This window comes from Vombatus ursinus, unplaced genomic scaffold (assembly GCF_900497805.2).
Source record: "Vombatus ursinus unplaced genomic scaffold, bare-nosed wombat genome assembly UNPS02014789.1, whole genome shotgun sequence".
NCBI classification, from domain to species: Eukaryota; Metazoa; Chordata; class Mammalia; order Diprotodontia; family Vombatidae; genus Vombatus; species Vombatus ursinus.
In genome coordinates, this window is record NW_020954567.1 from 19,060,568 (window position 1) to 19,077,523 (window position 16,956).

The window sequence follows — 16,956 nt, forward strand, 5'->3', positions numbered from 1 at the left end:
TTTTATGAAGATTTGTTTCCAAAGGCAACTTTTCTTTCTGAACATTATATTTTGTTGGTCTAAAGTTTCTAAATGGAATGCCTGCCATTGTTGCTGGCTTTTCCTGTTGGCGTGTTGTAGTTTTCAGTTATGGCTAAGGACAACTTGACAGCTTTCTTATCATTTTGTGTTTGATTTAACCACCGCTGTCAGTCAAAATTTGTGTCAGAAATTTTGGGGTATCGTGAAAAAAGAGTCAAGGTACCCCAAATAGCTATTTTTGCTTTTATGGCATCAGGCCTCAACAGCAAACTCCAGAACATAGCCCTAATCTCTAGGTTACTGCTGCACTCCCTCTTTCCTTCATCCCCCATTGACCCTTTGTACCCTTTTCCTTTCTTGGAAGGGATCTAAAACATGGAGCATTCTGGAAATTGCACTATGGCTTTTTAGTAGATAGTCCTTGGTGGTGAGGGTGGTGTGGGATGGGCCTGGAGGAAATGAGGGTTCCTGCAGAAGAGTGTGGTGTTTCTGAAAAAGAGTTTGAAAACTTCTTTCTCACATTGGTTGTGCTGTGGAGTAGTCTGACAGTGGCTGTTGCTAAGGAACTCACCCATTGTGGGGTTGGAGGAGGATTTATCTTAGGGCAGTTATTATGAGAAGTAGAATGTAATTTTTCTGATGTATCCATTGCTTTATCCGTTGCTTTGCTTAGCTCATGATTGCGCCACAGCATTTAAAATGATACTCTTCATGTTTATATTGCTTACAGCATATGGGAATGAAACAATCACAGCTCAACCTGGAGATGTCAGGATATGAGATCCCACCAGATGCTGTGCAGAACAGAAAACTCTGCAGCCTTCCACCATTAGATAGCAGTACCCTAGTAGGGGTCTTTGTAGAGTATATAATCTCTCCTAGTCAGTTTTATATCCGAATCTATAGCAGAGATTCATCAGAGTTACTTGAGGATATGATGATTGAAATGAGGTAAGGCACAGGTTGCTTGCCTGAATTTTTTTTTTTGACTTGAAATTGTTTCTGTTTAGTATCCAAATCCTTCGCTACTAAATTCTACTGCAAATTTTTGCTCAGTTTTCATTTAATGTTTTTCTGATATATACTCTAATGTTTTTTGAGGTTATTTTCAGATATGATAATATACCATATATAGTAATAATGAGGCAGCTAGGTGCCATACAGTGGATGGAACACTGGACCTGGAGTCAGGAAGACCTGAATTCAAATTCAACTTCATATACGTATTGGTTGTGTGACTCTGGGCAAGTTAACCTAACCTCTGTTTGCCTCAGTTTCTTCATCTATAAGAAAGAAACCATAATAGCTCCTTTCTCAAGGGATTGTTGTGAGAATCAAAAGAGATAATATTTGTAAAGTGTTTACACAGTGCCTGGCACATTATAGGTATTTAATAAATGTTTGTTCACAGTTCATAGAATCATAAAATATTAATGTTTTTCTATTTAACTAAATACCACATCCAAGAATAAAAAATCATTACCTACTTGGTATTCCGTGCCATTTTGAGTCAGCTCTAATACTAGGAAATTCGTTATTTTGAGCCAGAATATCTCCCTGTAACTTCTACTTCTTGGTCCTGCTTCTGTTCTGTAGGGTTAAGCACAATAAATCTCATCTTTCTTCCACGTGAGAACTCATTGTATCTTTGGAGATTGTGATCATGTTACTCTTTGCTTTTCTAGGATAAGCATATGTGTTCAGTTCATCTGATCCTTTTATGCAGTGTTTTGAATCCACTCCCAATTTTTGTCACTCTCTTCTGTAAATATTTGTGAGTGTCTCTCCTAAAATTTGAAAGCCAGAACTATGCATATTATTTCAAATCTGGTCCAAGACCAAGCACGGCATGATGATAATCTTTTTCTCTGGATGCTTTTTTAAAAAATACTTTTCTCTGTTAAATTTTTATCTTAAAAAATTTATATTCTACATGAAAATATCTCTAGAACTATATGTTGTTTATTTATTTACTAATGTTATACTTTTTATATTCCCACAGTGCTAGTCAATAAAGTAGGCATTCAGTAAATTGATGTTGAATGAATCCTCTGCCTGTGATACTGCCTTACTTCTTGTTAGTCAGTGTAGGGAGCCTTCAGTAAGGAAATTTTCTTTACCAAAGCATATCAGTGCTTTTTACCTTAAAGTCTAAGAGGTGCCTCAGGCTCAGAGAGGTTAAGTAACTTGCCCAGAGATGGTTCGGGGCAAATGTAGGACTTGAACCTAGATCCTTCTGGCTTAAAAGTCAGCTCTCCATTTATTATACTGTACTGCCTCTCTAAAATCACAGGTTTGGATTGAAAAAAAAGTTTGTGGTAGCTTTTGTTTTTTAATTAGGGGAGAGAATTCTGAAGAAGAAAAACATTTGTCTAAGAGTAGAAGAAAGAAAATCATTTGGGATTAATAAAGAAAATAAGAGATAGTGGATAGAGTTGGCCTTGAAACTAGGAAGAGCTGGATTTGAGTCCTATCTCTAATACTAAGTGCTCTAGGCAACTCCATGTCTCTTAAGTTACGACTTTCAGAGAAGGTGGTAACCAGCGTTGGCAGGAGTTTATTGCTGTGCCAGTGAAATTAGAGGTCTCATCCCTGTCCCTAAAGAAAACAACTTGGGGAAACTACAGGACACCCTCCTTCATTATCTGCCTGGGTTTCCCTTCTCGTGAAACATATAACACAAATTGTTTCTGCTTTCTTTCCTGATCGCTGTTTGTTTCTTTTGGAATTTTGCAGGCGTTGCTATTCCAATCAACTGGTATCTGATCGCTATATTATGCCAGAATCTTTTATCCAACCTGGCCATCTCTGTTGTGTAAGGATTTCTGAGGATAAGTGGTGGTACCGAGTCATTATTCATCGAGTTCTTGGGAAGCAAGAAGTTGAGGTGTTCTACCCAGATTTTGGAAATTTGGGAACTGTTCAGAAGTCCTCTCTGAGGTTTCTCAAGTAAGTTAACAGATCTGACAAGATGAGTTTTGGTATTAGAATGTCCAGACCAGACAGGCCTGGAAACACATCCTCTGTGGGTTCTTATAAACTAGATCCCCTACATTTCTTTACCTGGACCACACTTTAGATAAAGCATTGTTGCGACGTTTCATAGATGTATTGCCAGCAGGGTCTATCTGCCCACTTGCCTTTGTGTCTCTAATTCTCCTTTATTGAATGGATTATGAGATTAGCTCCCATTGGATTCACTTTTTGGGGGATGTTGTGATCAACCTTATTAACTATACAAAGCTAAGAATATAAATTGTTTAAAAGTGTGTGAAGCGGTCAAGAATTTGGATTTCTTTTATAGGTGCTGCTACATCAAGCTTCCTGCTCAGGCCATTCCTTGTTCCCTGGCTTGGGTGAGACCCATAGAGGTATGTGTATGTACATAATTTTAACATTGTAAAATTCTTCATTTTAAGAACAGTAAAACTTGCTTAGACTAATCAGGGCTCACTTTCTCACAGAAGATGTCTAAAACTAATTTTTTAAAAAGTCAGAATTTAAAGCAAAATAGAAGAAATTAAAACTAGATCAATAAGGTTAGGCCTTGAATCTGCTTTAATGAATAAGAATCTACCGAAAAGGAAGTTGGATCATGTGGGCCAAAATTCTTTTATAGATAAATTAAACGCTAGAGGTTCAGTGACTTGTCCAATGTCAGCAGCTTCTTAGTGACAGGAACAGACCTAAAGCAAGTCTCCTGACTCCCGATTTAGTTCTTTCTGTTGTATTGCAGTGTTCAGTTTCATTGTCTGGAACATCATAAACACTTAATAAAGGATTTTTTCCTAATAAATGTTTGTTGTCCTTTTAAGGAACTATTTTTACTTATGAATTAGCCTTAGTTTGGTATGAATTACCTGCTGAATTCATCTATTTGTGTTGATGACCTAGTGAGAGTAGTGCAATCTTTTGTTTATGGAAGGAAGAGCATAATTAACGTGACTCTAAAGTCACGAGACAGTGGCTACAGGCACAGTTTCACTTGGTAATGAATTTTTTGCGTATGTTTTTCTTACCCATATCTAGACAAATGGAAGGAAATGCACAGTGACACCCATAAATCCTTTGTGGCTAATCTCACTGGTCGACTCTGTTTCAGGAGCATTGGACACCTCAAGCAATTTTGCAGTTCCAGAAGCTGTGTGGCTTGAAGCCATTGGTGGGAGTAGTGGATGAATATGTTGATGGAGTCCTCAATCTCTTTCTGTGCGACACATCGTCAAACGAAGACATCTATTTCCATCATGTCCTGAGAGCAGAAGGCCATGCCATTGTCTGCCGAGAAAATGTCCCATCTAAGGTAGACAGTTCTGGCTATGTTTTATATTGCAGAGTAATTAAAAGACTCAATCCAGAAGGTTACTTTGTAAACTTTACCTTAGATGCAGCAGTGAAATTTCTGCCTTGCTTAAGTGCAGATTTTCAACTAATGACAATCTAGGTGGCACAGTGGATGGAATGGATACAGCACTGGGCCTGAAGTCAGGAAGACTTGAATTCAAATCCAGCCATAGACATTAGCTGCATAACTCTGGGGCAGGTCACTTCACCTCTGTTTGTCTCAGTTTCTTCAACTGTAAAATGTGGCTGTTAACAGCATGTATCTCCTTGGGTTGTTGGAGGGATCACTGAGATGATATTTGTTAATCTCTTAGCACAGTGCCTGGCACATAGTAGGAGCTATATAAATATTTATTCCCTTCCCATGGACCTCAGATATTGTGACCTGAAGTAAAAAACTTGACTTAATGTGTTGTTTCTCATGCTAATTTTACTCTCTAATCTATAACTTCCTATTTCTTAAGAGTTGATTTTAAATTGGCATTTAAATTAATAGTTAGGAAATTATGCCATTGAGAAATCCCTTAAATCAGCAAAGAGATTCTAGTAGCCCAATATTCTGTAGCTTGAAAAGTATGAGGTCTATTAAATTTATTTTTCTACTTGAATTGTAATTTGTTTACTTGACTAATTTAGTGTTTCTTTGTGTTTAAATCCTAGGGTTTCAGAGAGCTCAACCCCTTAGCCTTGTACACGAAATGCAGTCCAAGGCCTGAAGAACCTGGTTTGACAGAACTGGATCTTCCTTCCCATCAGCATTATTTTAATGAAGACCAAGAAATAACAAGCCCAGAAAATGAATTTGTACCTCCGGTAGGAAGCTTTAAAAAAAAAAATACCTTATTTCAAACAACACATCTACATGAACCTTTTGTTCTAGTGTAGCTACTGTCTTCATTCACGATCCTGCTCTCCCCCTTACCTTTGCAAAATTCTTTTTTTTCTCTTCCACCAGTTCAATATTATGCTTCCTCTGAGATCCAGCTCACATCACTTTTTCAGAAAACCTTAGGCTCTAGTGGTTTCTACCCAGTACTCTTTTCTTTTATAGTTACTGTAGTCATAGTATCTATTATACAAACTAGAGATTACTCCCTGTAAGCTTAAGTAAGTAAACCTTACTCCCATTCTCATTCCACACAAGAAAGTCTTGCTACCAAAGTAGAATAGTATGTACTGTACTGAGAGTTAGGAGACCTAGGTTTTAGTTCCAATTCTGTAACTTAAATAACTTTGTGACCTAAGGAAATCACTTGTGAGCCTTAGTTTAAAACCCTTTCAGTGCTGGCTTTACAATTGTTTATCTAATTTTGTGGTCCAAAATATATTTTTTGAACCTTTGCAAGGCTTTTTTTTCCCTCTTTGAATGTATCATAAAAATATCTGCATGTGCTGACAAAATACTTGTAACTTTTGGTGTTTTTTTTTAAAGAGAATAATGTAGATTATCTGTGTAATTAACTTTATTGATTGGTAGAAAGAAAAAGAAAAGGGCTATTTTGACCACATGCTTTGAAAAACTTTAAATTGGCATTTATATGAAAATTTACCTCCACATTTTCTGAAAGCAAATTTTAATTTTTTTATTTCGATTTTCTGTCAGAATTAATGTTTGGGCTCTTATGTTTTCTGAAAACTGAATTGTTTAGCTTTGTTGCTTTAATATTGAATCAGAAGGACTTTATTTCTTTGCCTCATAGTTTTAACAGCCGTAAAATTGCACAAAATTGATGTTATCATTTCTATTGATGTGAATATAAGGCATCAGTGTCTAATTTATTTTATTCCTTTTTAAAAAACAGTTTCTTTTATTACTGTGAATTAAAGGATATAAAGAAAGAGAAGATAATTATACAAGACTATATTCTGTTACCTGTAGTAATATATGTGAATATATATGCACATATGAATTTGTATATACATGTATATGTATTTATGTTGTATGAGACTGTAAACTTCCTTTACATATAGTTTTAAAAAACTTTTATATGTGTGTATATATATCTATGTGTATATAAAATTAGCAGTGCCTAATTCTGTGACTCCTAGCGCAGCAAGTAAAATGATGTGGTTCAGAAGCATGTCTTCTTTGTTGTGTCTCAACTTCCCTTCCAAAATTTCAAGTTTGCTATAAACTATATCTAAGATATGGATGAATATGATTTCTCTCTCCACCTTTGATTCATTTAGAGATTCACCTGATAACAATTTATAGTTCCCAGTCCATGTTGATTTATTGTAGCTGATGGCAGAGATTAAAGTAAGAAAAAACAGTATTTGTTCCACTGCAGTAGTTTTCCAGTTTGGGGCATTCTGTGGGCTTCTTATTTTATCTTATTTCATATTTTTTAAAATAAATGTGGCCCGTGGGGTGAGCAGGTATGGAAAAAATATGAAATTGCTTTTCTTTCATGTCTGCTAGAGAAGTATTGGTGACCCAAAGTCTGTCAACCACCTGGAACCTGAAGCTGAGCTGCCATTTCTGGGTTCAGACATAGTTTCATCAGAAGCCCAAGATGAGGATTGTAAAGAAAACCAAGAGGTATCTATCCAGACCTCACAGAACTGGAAAAAAAAAAGGTTGGAGACAAAGGGAGTTTTTAAAGAAACGGAACAGTTTAATACAGTGTTAGTTGAAGGGGAATAAAATGAGAAACAACTGTGTAAAGTGATTACTTATAATATCTCAGGATAACCCCCAGTAGCATGAATTACTGAATCTTTAGAACTGGTTTAGGAGAATCAAGATGAGTTAGTATGATACAACCCTGCTGTATTCCTTGGTGCCTTATGGAAAGGCTTATGCACAGCTTTTGGTTAAAGTTAAACAAAATGAAACAAAAAATGGTGATTAAGAAAGTCTTGAAACAATACAGACTTAAGTGGGACTTAAAAGGAAAAGTAAATCGTAGTCGGTTTTTATTTCTTTCTCTTTAATTCCTTTTCAGCTAGAGTATCCTATTGAGATGCCGTACCTTGAATCAGTGTCTATAGGTGATGATGTTTGGGATGAAAACTGGTTGCCTCTGCAGACTGACAGAGAGAAGAGAAATGGGAATGCCTCACTTTTATTTACATCAGGACTTGATGGAAGGAAGCAGTGTCAGCCATGCAAAGAATCACTGCAGAAGGTTAGAACTTCAGGAGGAAAGGAAACATCTCTACAGAGAGATAGCTATTTAAATTTAATCATGAGGTCTTGTAGATCATAGGATTCACATATACTTATCAATCTAAATTCAGAAGACCCTGTAATGAATTCGATTTATGTCAGCAATAAATATTTTTGTACAAATAGATCCTTTTTCTTTTTTACTTTGATCTTTTTGGGTTACAGACCTAGTAGTGGTATTGCTGGGCAAAGGGTATGCGGAGTTTTACAGACTTTTGGGCGTAGTTCCAAGTTGTTCTCCAGAATAGTTGGACTAGTTCACAGTTCTACCAGAAAGTGAATTAGTGTCTCGGTTTTTCCACATTTTCTGCAGCCTTTGTCATTTTTTTTTTGTTTCTTGTTAGCTAATCTGATATGTATGAGGTGCTCTCAGAGTTCTTTTAATTTGCATTTCTCTAACCAGTAGTGATTTAGAGCACTTTTTCATATGACTATTGATAGCTTTGATTTCTTCTCCTGAAAACTGCCTGTTCATATACTTTGACCATTTATTGACTGGGAAGTGGCTCTTATTTTTATAAATTTGGTTCAGTTCCCTATATATTTGAGAAATGGGGCCTTGATTAGAGAAACTCACTGTGAATTTTTTCCCCCAGTTTCCTGTTTTCCTTCTAATTTTGGCTGCATTAATTTTGTTTGTGAAAAAGCTTTTTAAGTTCATGTAATCAAAATTATCTATTTCACTTCCCATGATCCCCTCCTGTCTTTTTTGGTCATAAATTCTTCCCTTAATCCATAGATATGACAGGTACATTTTTTTGTGCTCCCCTAATTTACTTATGGTATCACCCTTTATGACTAAATCATTTATCCATTTTAACAGTAACTTAGTATATGATGTGGGATGTTGATCTATGCCTGCTTTCTGCTAAACTGCTTTCTAGATTTCCCAGAAATTTTTGTCAAGATGGTGAGTTCTTTACCCCAAAACCTTGGATCTTTGGGGTTATCAAACCCTAGATTACTACAGTTATTTACTACTGTGTGAATCTGTTCCACTGATCGACCACCCTATTTCTTAGCCAGTGCCAGATTGTTTTGATTACTACTTTGTGATAGAATTTGAAATCTGGAACTGCTAGGCCACTTTGCTTCACTTTTATTTTAGTTGATTCCCTTTAATGTTCTTGACCTTTGGTTCTTTCAAATGAATTTTATTATTTTTTCTAGCTCTATAAAATAATTCTTTGGTTGTTTGATTGACATGGTACTGAGTAAGTAAACTAATTTAGGTAGAATTGTGATTTTTATTTTATTGGCTCGGCCTACCCATGAGCAAATAACATTTAACTAATTATTTAGATCTGTCTTTATTTCTGTGAAAAATGTTTTGTAATCGTGTTTATATAATCTCTGGGTTTGTCTTAGCATGGAGACTCCCCAAGTATTTTATGTTGTCTTCCGTTATTTTAAATGGAATTTCTTTTCCTATCTGGCTGCGAGGTTTTGTTTGTAGTATATAGAAATACTGATGATTTATATGGGTTTATTTTATGTCCTGCAACTTTGCTGAAGTTGTTAATTGTTTCAACTAGTTTTTTAGTTGATTCTCTAGGATTTTCTAAGTATGCCAATCATACCATCCGCAAAGAGTGAGTATTGTTTCCTCATTGCCTATTCTAATTGCTTTGATTTTTTTTCTTTTATTGCTATAGCTAGCAATTCTAGTACAGTATTAAATAATAGTGGTAGTAATGGACGTACTTGTTTCACCCTTGATTATTAGGAAGGCTTCAAGTTTATCCCTATTACAGATAATGCTTGTTCTTGGTTTTAGATAGATACTGCTTATTTTAAGAAAGGCTCCATTTGTTCCTATTCTTTCTAATGTTTTTAATAGGAATGGGTACTGTATTTTGTCAAAGGTTTTTTTTGCATCTGTTGAGATAAGCATATATTTTTGGTTGTTATTGTTGTTGATGTGGTCAGTTATGCTGATAGTTTTTCTAATATTGAACCAGCCCTGAATTCTGGTATAAATCTTACCTGGTCATAGTGTATATGATCTCTGTAATATATTGCTATAATCTCCTTGCTAGTTTTTTTATTTTAAAATTTTTGCTTTGGAGATTGAGGGGATGTGCATCAGTTGGGTTATGGTTGAATAAGTTGTGGTATATAATTATGATGGGATACTGTTGTGATATTAAGAAATGACAAGCAGGATAGTTTCAGAAGAACCTGGGAAGATTTATATAAACTCATGCAAAGTAAAGTGAGCAGAACCAGTAGAACATTATACCCAGTAACAGCAATACCGTAAGAAAGATCAACTCTGAAAGACAGCTATCCTGATCGAGACAGTGAACTAAAATAAATCTAAAAGACCCATGATGAAAGATGCTTTCCACTTCCGGAGAGAGAACTAATGAACTTTGAATTCGGAGTGAAGCATACTTTTTTTCATTTTCTTCATTTGATTTTGTTTGTGTTTTCTTTTTCAACATGATTGATATGGAAATATGTTTTACATGACTTGAGATGTGTTATACATATCAAATTGTTTGCCTTCCCAAAAGGGGGGGGGAGAGAACTTGGAATTCAAAATTTTTAAGAGTTAATGTGAAAATACTTTTAACATGTAACTGAAATATTTAACAATCAATTTTTAAAAATTAAAATAAAAAAACTGGTGGTGGAGTGAGTGGGGATTATTGTGGGCTTATTTGCATTAAGAAGACCTTTGTTTAGATTACAGGTACCTTATAAAGTGATTTCATTTTTTACTACTTTCCGTTGTCCTGTCTGTTGCAAATATTTACAGACATTTAGCCTATTTTTCTTTTTAGAAGTTTTTTTTTTAAATTTCTCTCTGGTATATAGCCATGGAGAAAAGTCCTTAAAAGACCTCCATTTTTTTTTTTTTTTTGCCCTTTATGAGACAGCTGATAATGATAGTCAAACTATAAAAGTTACATAAAATTGAAAAAATCTGTTTCAAGAGTTGCATTCACTCTTCTGTGATTCAAGTATTTCAGTTAGCTGGCTTGAACCTGTAAACAAACTCAATAGAAATGAGTTGTATTTGAACCAGGAAATGTTGATATATTTGTATCTAGGGAGTTACAATCAAATTGCTGAATTTTCTCTTAAGTGATTTTTAGCAAGGTTGGGAGTTTTTAATCAATTTGAATATAACATTCTAAGGATTGGAGTAATGGGTAGCATAGCTGTCAGAAAGGAGAAATAACTTCCTATCATAAGCTGGGTTTTCTATGCCTGTCATGACAATTTATTATTTTACTTAAGATATACAGCTTTTTTGTTTGTTTTTTACTTAAAAGATATTCACCTTCCTGATTAAGCTGATACTTGACCTTATTTTGCCTACAATTACTTTTTTCCATGTAGGGATGGTGTTCTGCTGCTGAAGAACTATGGAATGCTGCGTGGCAGAATTCAGAGTCAGAGAATGATATGAAGATTGAACTTAAAACATCAGAATTCCAGGAACAGGGTGCTCAGGAAGCTATCACTGACACAGCCAAGAACCACAAGGTAAATCCCTGGTATTGTGACAGGTTTGCATATCAGCTTGTGGAACACTTTGAATTTTTTTACAAATAAAATTCTTGCTAGATCTTCCCTCTTCCTGCAGTTGATAGAGGAAATGTTAATACGGAAAATGTAAATTTGATTTCACATATAACTTACTGCAGTTGAACTTGATAGTTTTATGGTTTTAATTGTATAGGTTTTTAAACCATTGCATAAATTAAATATAGCTGACAGTCTCTTTGAAGGACAACCCATTCTTGGAATTAGAGAAATCCTCAAAAAATCAGATTTAAATACTTCTGGGAAAAAAGAATGGTTTTCCCCCACTTTTCCCAGCCCTATGAAAATATTCAGCTTGTACAACTGTCTCTGGCTTGTGACATTATTTAGTTTCTCTCATCATGCCTTGGTGGCGGGCACTAACCTTGGTGTAAAGCACAACTGATTGATATTTTTCAGATATATCAGGGTCATCTTAAAAGCAGTTGTAAAGTGTTTGTGATTAATGATGGTTTATAAGGAATACTGCTACCATAGTGCTTTGTCATATTGGACCAGAGGATTAAAGTCAAAATAACTTGTTAACTGTAAGATTTAGGAAGGATAGATTTCTTATGATTAAAGTATTTCTTAAGTAAGACCAATTCATGAGATGAAATCAATGAAAACAGAATCATAGTCTACCATATATGACAGACTGCTTCAGAAATATAGGTTGCTTGACAACACAGTTTTAGAGCAAAACAGACATATTTATTGGGCTGATTATATGGTTTTATAGTGGTATATTATGTATGGATTACCAAAGGTTTCATCAGAAGCAGAAGTCTATAGTGAAACAATTAGGTCCCATTTTTAAAAAAGATAACAGTCAACAGACATTTATTAATCACTTACTATGTGCTGAGCTGTGCTAAATGCTGAGATACAAAAAAAGAGGTCAAAGACAACCCCTGCCTTCAAAGAGCTTACAGTCTAATAGGAGACAACAAACAGACAAATATGTACAAACTATACAGGATAAATAGGAAACGAGAAAGAAAGCACTGGAATTAAGAGAGATTGATAAAGGCTTCCTATTAAAGGTGGGACTCAAGGAAGCCAGTAGGTAGAGATGAAGAGGGAGTGTTCCAGGCATAGGGGACAGCCAGAGAAAATGTTCAGAGCCAAGAAATGGAGAGTCTTGTTGACAGAACAGCCAGGAGGCCTATATCACTGGATATAAGAGGACATGTTGGGTAATACGGTGTAAGAAGACTGGAAAGGTAGGACGGGACTTGTTATGAACGGGTCTGAATGGGAAGCAGAGCATTTTGTTTTTACTCATGGAGGGGATAGGGAGTCACTGGAGTTTATTGAGTAGAGGGATGAGATGGTCAGACCTGACCTGGGCTTTAGGAAAATCACTTTGGTAGCTGAAGGGAGGATGGATTGGAGAGGGGAGACTTGAGACAGGCATACCCTCCAGCAGGCTATTGCAGTAGTCCATGTGTGAGCTGATGAAAGCCTGCACAAGAGTGGTGGCAATGTGAGAAGAAAGAAGGAGGCATACTTGAGAGATGCTGCAAAGGTGAAATCAATAGGCCTTGGCAACAGCTTGGATGTGGGAGGTGAGAGATCTTTAAAGAGGAATTTGGAATGACTCCTAGGTTGTGAGCCCAAGGCACTGGGAGGGTGGTGTTGCCCTTTACAGTAACAAGGAAGGTAGGATTATGGATTATTGAAGAAGGTCGAGGATTATGTATAGACAGTCTTTGTGTTTATATGTGTTTAGGCTCGTGTATTTATCGTTAGTGTGGGTAGCTGTATCCATTACATTAATAACTCTGTACTTTACTTTCTCAAAGATAGCAGCTATGTATTATTTTAAATAGCTATACACTGTGTAATGTTGCCCTACACAATGTACCATTATTAATAAGATTACCAAATCCTATCTTAATACTACAAAGCCCAACTTTCTTTGGCCAGTCTGCCGAGATTGGACCAACTCTACCTGGAACCATTCTACTCAGCTTTACTTCTGGCATCTATCTTCCTCTCTCCAGTTTGCCCAGCATCCCACGCACCCTGGCCATCTCAGCTCTGCTGAGCTCTACCTGGTACATGAGCCACTCAGAATCAGCTTGTCTCCCTTAGAGCCATTTCTTGCTTGGGAAGGTATCATCCACTTGCAAAACTGTTCCTTTCTGCAGAATTATTTGACATAACCTATTTTTGAACAACAAATCATGGGGTGACTGTCTCTTGGTACTTGTCATATTCTGCTTTGTGCTGTGAGTGTTTATGTGCCAGGAAGTAGTGAGCTCCATGAGAATGTAGGTCACAGCTTTTCTGAGCCACCTATTCCCCGGTGCTTATCCCAGTGCATTACGCACAGTAGGAACTTCTTTTACTAGATGTAAGATTCTTAAGGATAGAGACCATGTCTTATTCAACTTTATATCCCCCAACAATACCTGGGGTAATACCTTAAACATGCTGGATACTTCTTAAATATTGGTGGAATACACAGCAATTTATTCATGAATGTATTTGAGGGACTAAATTTTGGTTTTTAAAATTTCAAGCATGTAATAAACTTTTTCTTTTACTTAGTGAAACACTTTGCAGCTATGGGGTACTATAGAGGAAAAAATCTTTTTAGGGAGAAATGAATGTTCTTAGATTACTTTAGAAACCCATTTCTTTTACTTTTGGTATTTCTAACTCCTGTCATTCCCTACCTCACTGTTCTTCATAAATTTATGTGAATTAAACCTGCAGCTCAATAAAATAGAAGTACCCCATGCCCCTCACGTAAAGGAAATCATACATTCTGGTCATAACATGAAGTTAAATGTACATACTGTGCCATGACCATAGGCATTTAGGGGCACTAATTGTTTATTTTAGCACTACTGACTTACTTAAAATAATTTTATTGATGCATTTTATCTTTGTACAACACTCAGGAGGGAGAGGATTTAAGAGAGGGACAATTTCCTCTATCTCTATGACATTCTCCCTTGTGACAAAGATTAACGAGCAACAAAATCCAGTATGGTAGGTGATCTTAGTACAGATGATGTGAAACACTATGTATACTATAGGAAGATGAAAAAGAAGGAGAAGAGCTGGATTTTTTATTCTTTAAGTACTTACAGTCTATGTGGTAGAGAGAAGAAGTTCTAATTTTATTTTTTAAGATAAATTTTCTGTTTCCTGCCACTAATTTTTTAAAAACCTATTACTAGCTGCTGTTCTTTACTGCTGTAATAGGAGCAGGAAAGAAAATCTGTGTTTAGTTATATAGCTTATATTTTGCAGTTTGTGCTTTCATCAATTATATTTTTCATCTTTGAAAGCACAGTTTTTTGGAGGTTAATAGAATTCTTAATTTAAAATAAATGATTTAAAATAAACATTTAATGCCCCTAAATGCATATGGCTGTGGCACACTATGTACATTTGACTTCATGTTATGACCAGTATTCTAGGGTGTACAATTTCCTTTATTTGAATGGCATGGGTTTACCTCTATTTTATTGAGCTGTATTGAGCTGTTATTTTGAGCTTTTCCATCTTCAGCCATAGATTATGGTACCTTTTACTTGGTTAGAAAAGCAAAGTCTGATGTGTTGGAGTGGGTTTGGTGGAAAGGAGAGAAGGTATAGGGGAAAGAATGCTGAACTTGGAGTCAAGAAGACCTGGGTCCTTATTCTGCCTCAGGTAGCTGCTGACCTATGGTCAGGTATGACCATAGACAATTTACATAACCTCTCTGGGTTTCATTTTCCTCATCTGCAAAATGAAGAGACTGGTCTAGACAATTCCTTCCCCTTCCAAAATCTGTGATCTTAGATACTGTTTCTCCTTTGCTCTACCTGTTCTCTGAGAACAAGGAGAAGCCCCAAAAGAGTATGCTGTGTCATAATTAAAATGGCAAATGGGAAATAGAAGTCAGCTTAGCAGATTAAGAATATGGTTGATTTCTGGTCCATTTTTGGACTGTATCTGGCTTAAAATTTAGGAGTGAGAGCTCTCTGGAGCAGAGATGGAGTTCACCTAATAGGCCTAGTAAAGCTATGTTTACTTTGGAATCTTGCAAATCTAATAAAAAGGACCTTAAACTTTAAAAGGAAAAGGGAGAAAATCCCCTTCAATAGGATGTCATAGCGTGAAGCTGTAACTTAGGAAAAAAGAATGGCAATGGAGATGCCCAGAAATTCACAGGATACAAGGACAAGAGAGCTAGCAATAGTTAGCATGGCCTAGACAAAGGTATACAAAGTATGAATAGCAAGCAATGTGTTAGAGATCTTAATTGAAACTTAGTAGGATGGGATCCATGATTGGATTGTGGTCTGGAATGATGACATAGTTTATTTGAAAGGAATAGCATAGATAGAAGGAGGGAGTAGGGGATATTATATGATAAGATCTTCTTATGTGAGGAAATCCAGGAGAGCGTTTTGATGAAGAAAAAGAAGTAATATTGGAACTGGATGGAGTATACTATAGACCTGGACAGAAAGAGGAAAAAGAGGAGTTTAGGAAACATATCACAAGCTTGAAAGGTCAGCATGATATAATTGTGATAGGGATTTCAGTTATCTAGGCAACTTTTGTAGCTTTCTTGTTCTGCCAAAAGCAGAATAAGTTAATAATTTCTTGAGTTATCTTAATGATGATTAGAGAGCACCTATCTGCCATTGACAAGTTCATGTTACTGAGATCAGATGAACTGTTCCCCGCTGTACTGAAAAATACTGGCACATGTGAGTGTTCTTTCTGTTTTTTAAACTTTGTTGAAATACTGAATTATTTTAGTAGATTTTATTTTACTACTACTTCCATTTATCTGAGTGCCCCTGCTACTATGCCCTCTCATAATTTTTGATACATAATGAAGCAAAGGGGAAAGTTTCATCTTTGAAAAACTAAGTGAAAACATTTTTTCAGCAAAATCATCTGGCCTGCACCTAACAGACACTGTAGATATTCGCTTTAAATTTATAAAATAACAACCATTAAATCAGTTATTACACAAATAAGATGGAAAATTTTGTGAACATCTAACTATTACAAAGGGCAGGTAGGTGGCATAGTAGATACAGTGTCAGACCTGCAGTCAGGAAGACTCATCTTCGTGGATTCTAATCTGGCCTCAGACCCTTGCTAGCTCTGTGACTCTGGGCAAGTCACTTAACTCTGTTCACCTCAGTTTCCTCATCTGTAAAATGAGCTAGAGAAGGAAAGAGCCAACCATTCCATTATCTTTGCCAAGAAAACCCCAAATAGGGTCAAGAAGAGTTGGACACAACTGAAAAACAACTGAACAACAAAAACTATTAAAGAGAACTTTCACAACCAGAGTCTTGATCAGATATCTGGAAACCATTTTTTACAAGGTTGTTGAATTTACTTTTTAGTTCAGAGGGAACCAGCCTTTTTCTCTTGTTTGTCTGCATTTTTGTTATATTGTCCTCTAGAGCAGGGGTCAGCAAGAGAACCAGCTTGCTGCCTGTTTTTTCCTCCTCACCTTTTGACTTTGTGGACAGCTCTGAATTTTTCCATTCTGATTTTATTTTTATATATTTTTTTAAACTTGTGGAAGAGGGTTACAGGACAGGTATAGGAAGGTCTGTCATATGGAAGAGGAACTAGAAACAGTAGGAGTTGCACAAAGGCATTTTGGTGGGCTGTAAGGAGAAACTTCCAAACAAAGCTATGAAAAAGTGGAATGGAGAGGTAGAGTTCCTCTAATTGCTGAAAAGATGTGAGCCCCTCAAAAAGAATCTGCTTTTTCGGAGAAAAAAAGTAACCTATTTCTACCACAGAAAAATAGACTGTGGATAAAATCAGTTTTTTTTTCTCTGCCCAGGATGCTCACATTTTACTGTGCATACAGTAGTCTGATTCCTCATCAGCAGGTAATC

At 36.0% G+C, this 16,956-nt stretch overlaps 1 protein-coding gene across 1 annotated transcript in view; it reads left to right on the forward strand.

Moving 5' to 3' along the window:
• TDRD5 (tudor domain containing 5) overlaps positions 1–16,956 on the forward strand; it is a 54,298-nt gene that overhangs the window by 19,652 nt on the left and 17,690 nt on the right. The window contains 8 exon segments of the mRNA XM_027868569.1: positions 752–972; positions 2,758–2,970; positions 3,326–3,392; positions 4,124–4,324; positions 5,026–5,169; positions 5,558–5,572; positions 7,314–7,496; positions 10,889–11,035. Coding sequence (XP_027724370.1) covers positions 752–972; positions 2,758–2,970; positions 3,326–3,392; positions 4,124–4,324; positions 5,026–5,169; positions 5,558–5,572; positions 7,314–7,496; positions 10,889–11,035 — 1,191 coding nt within the window.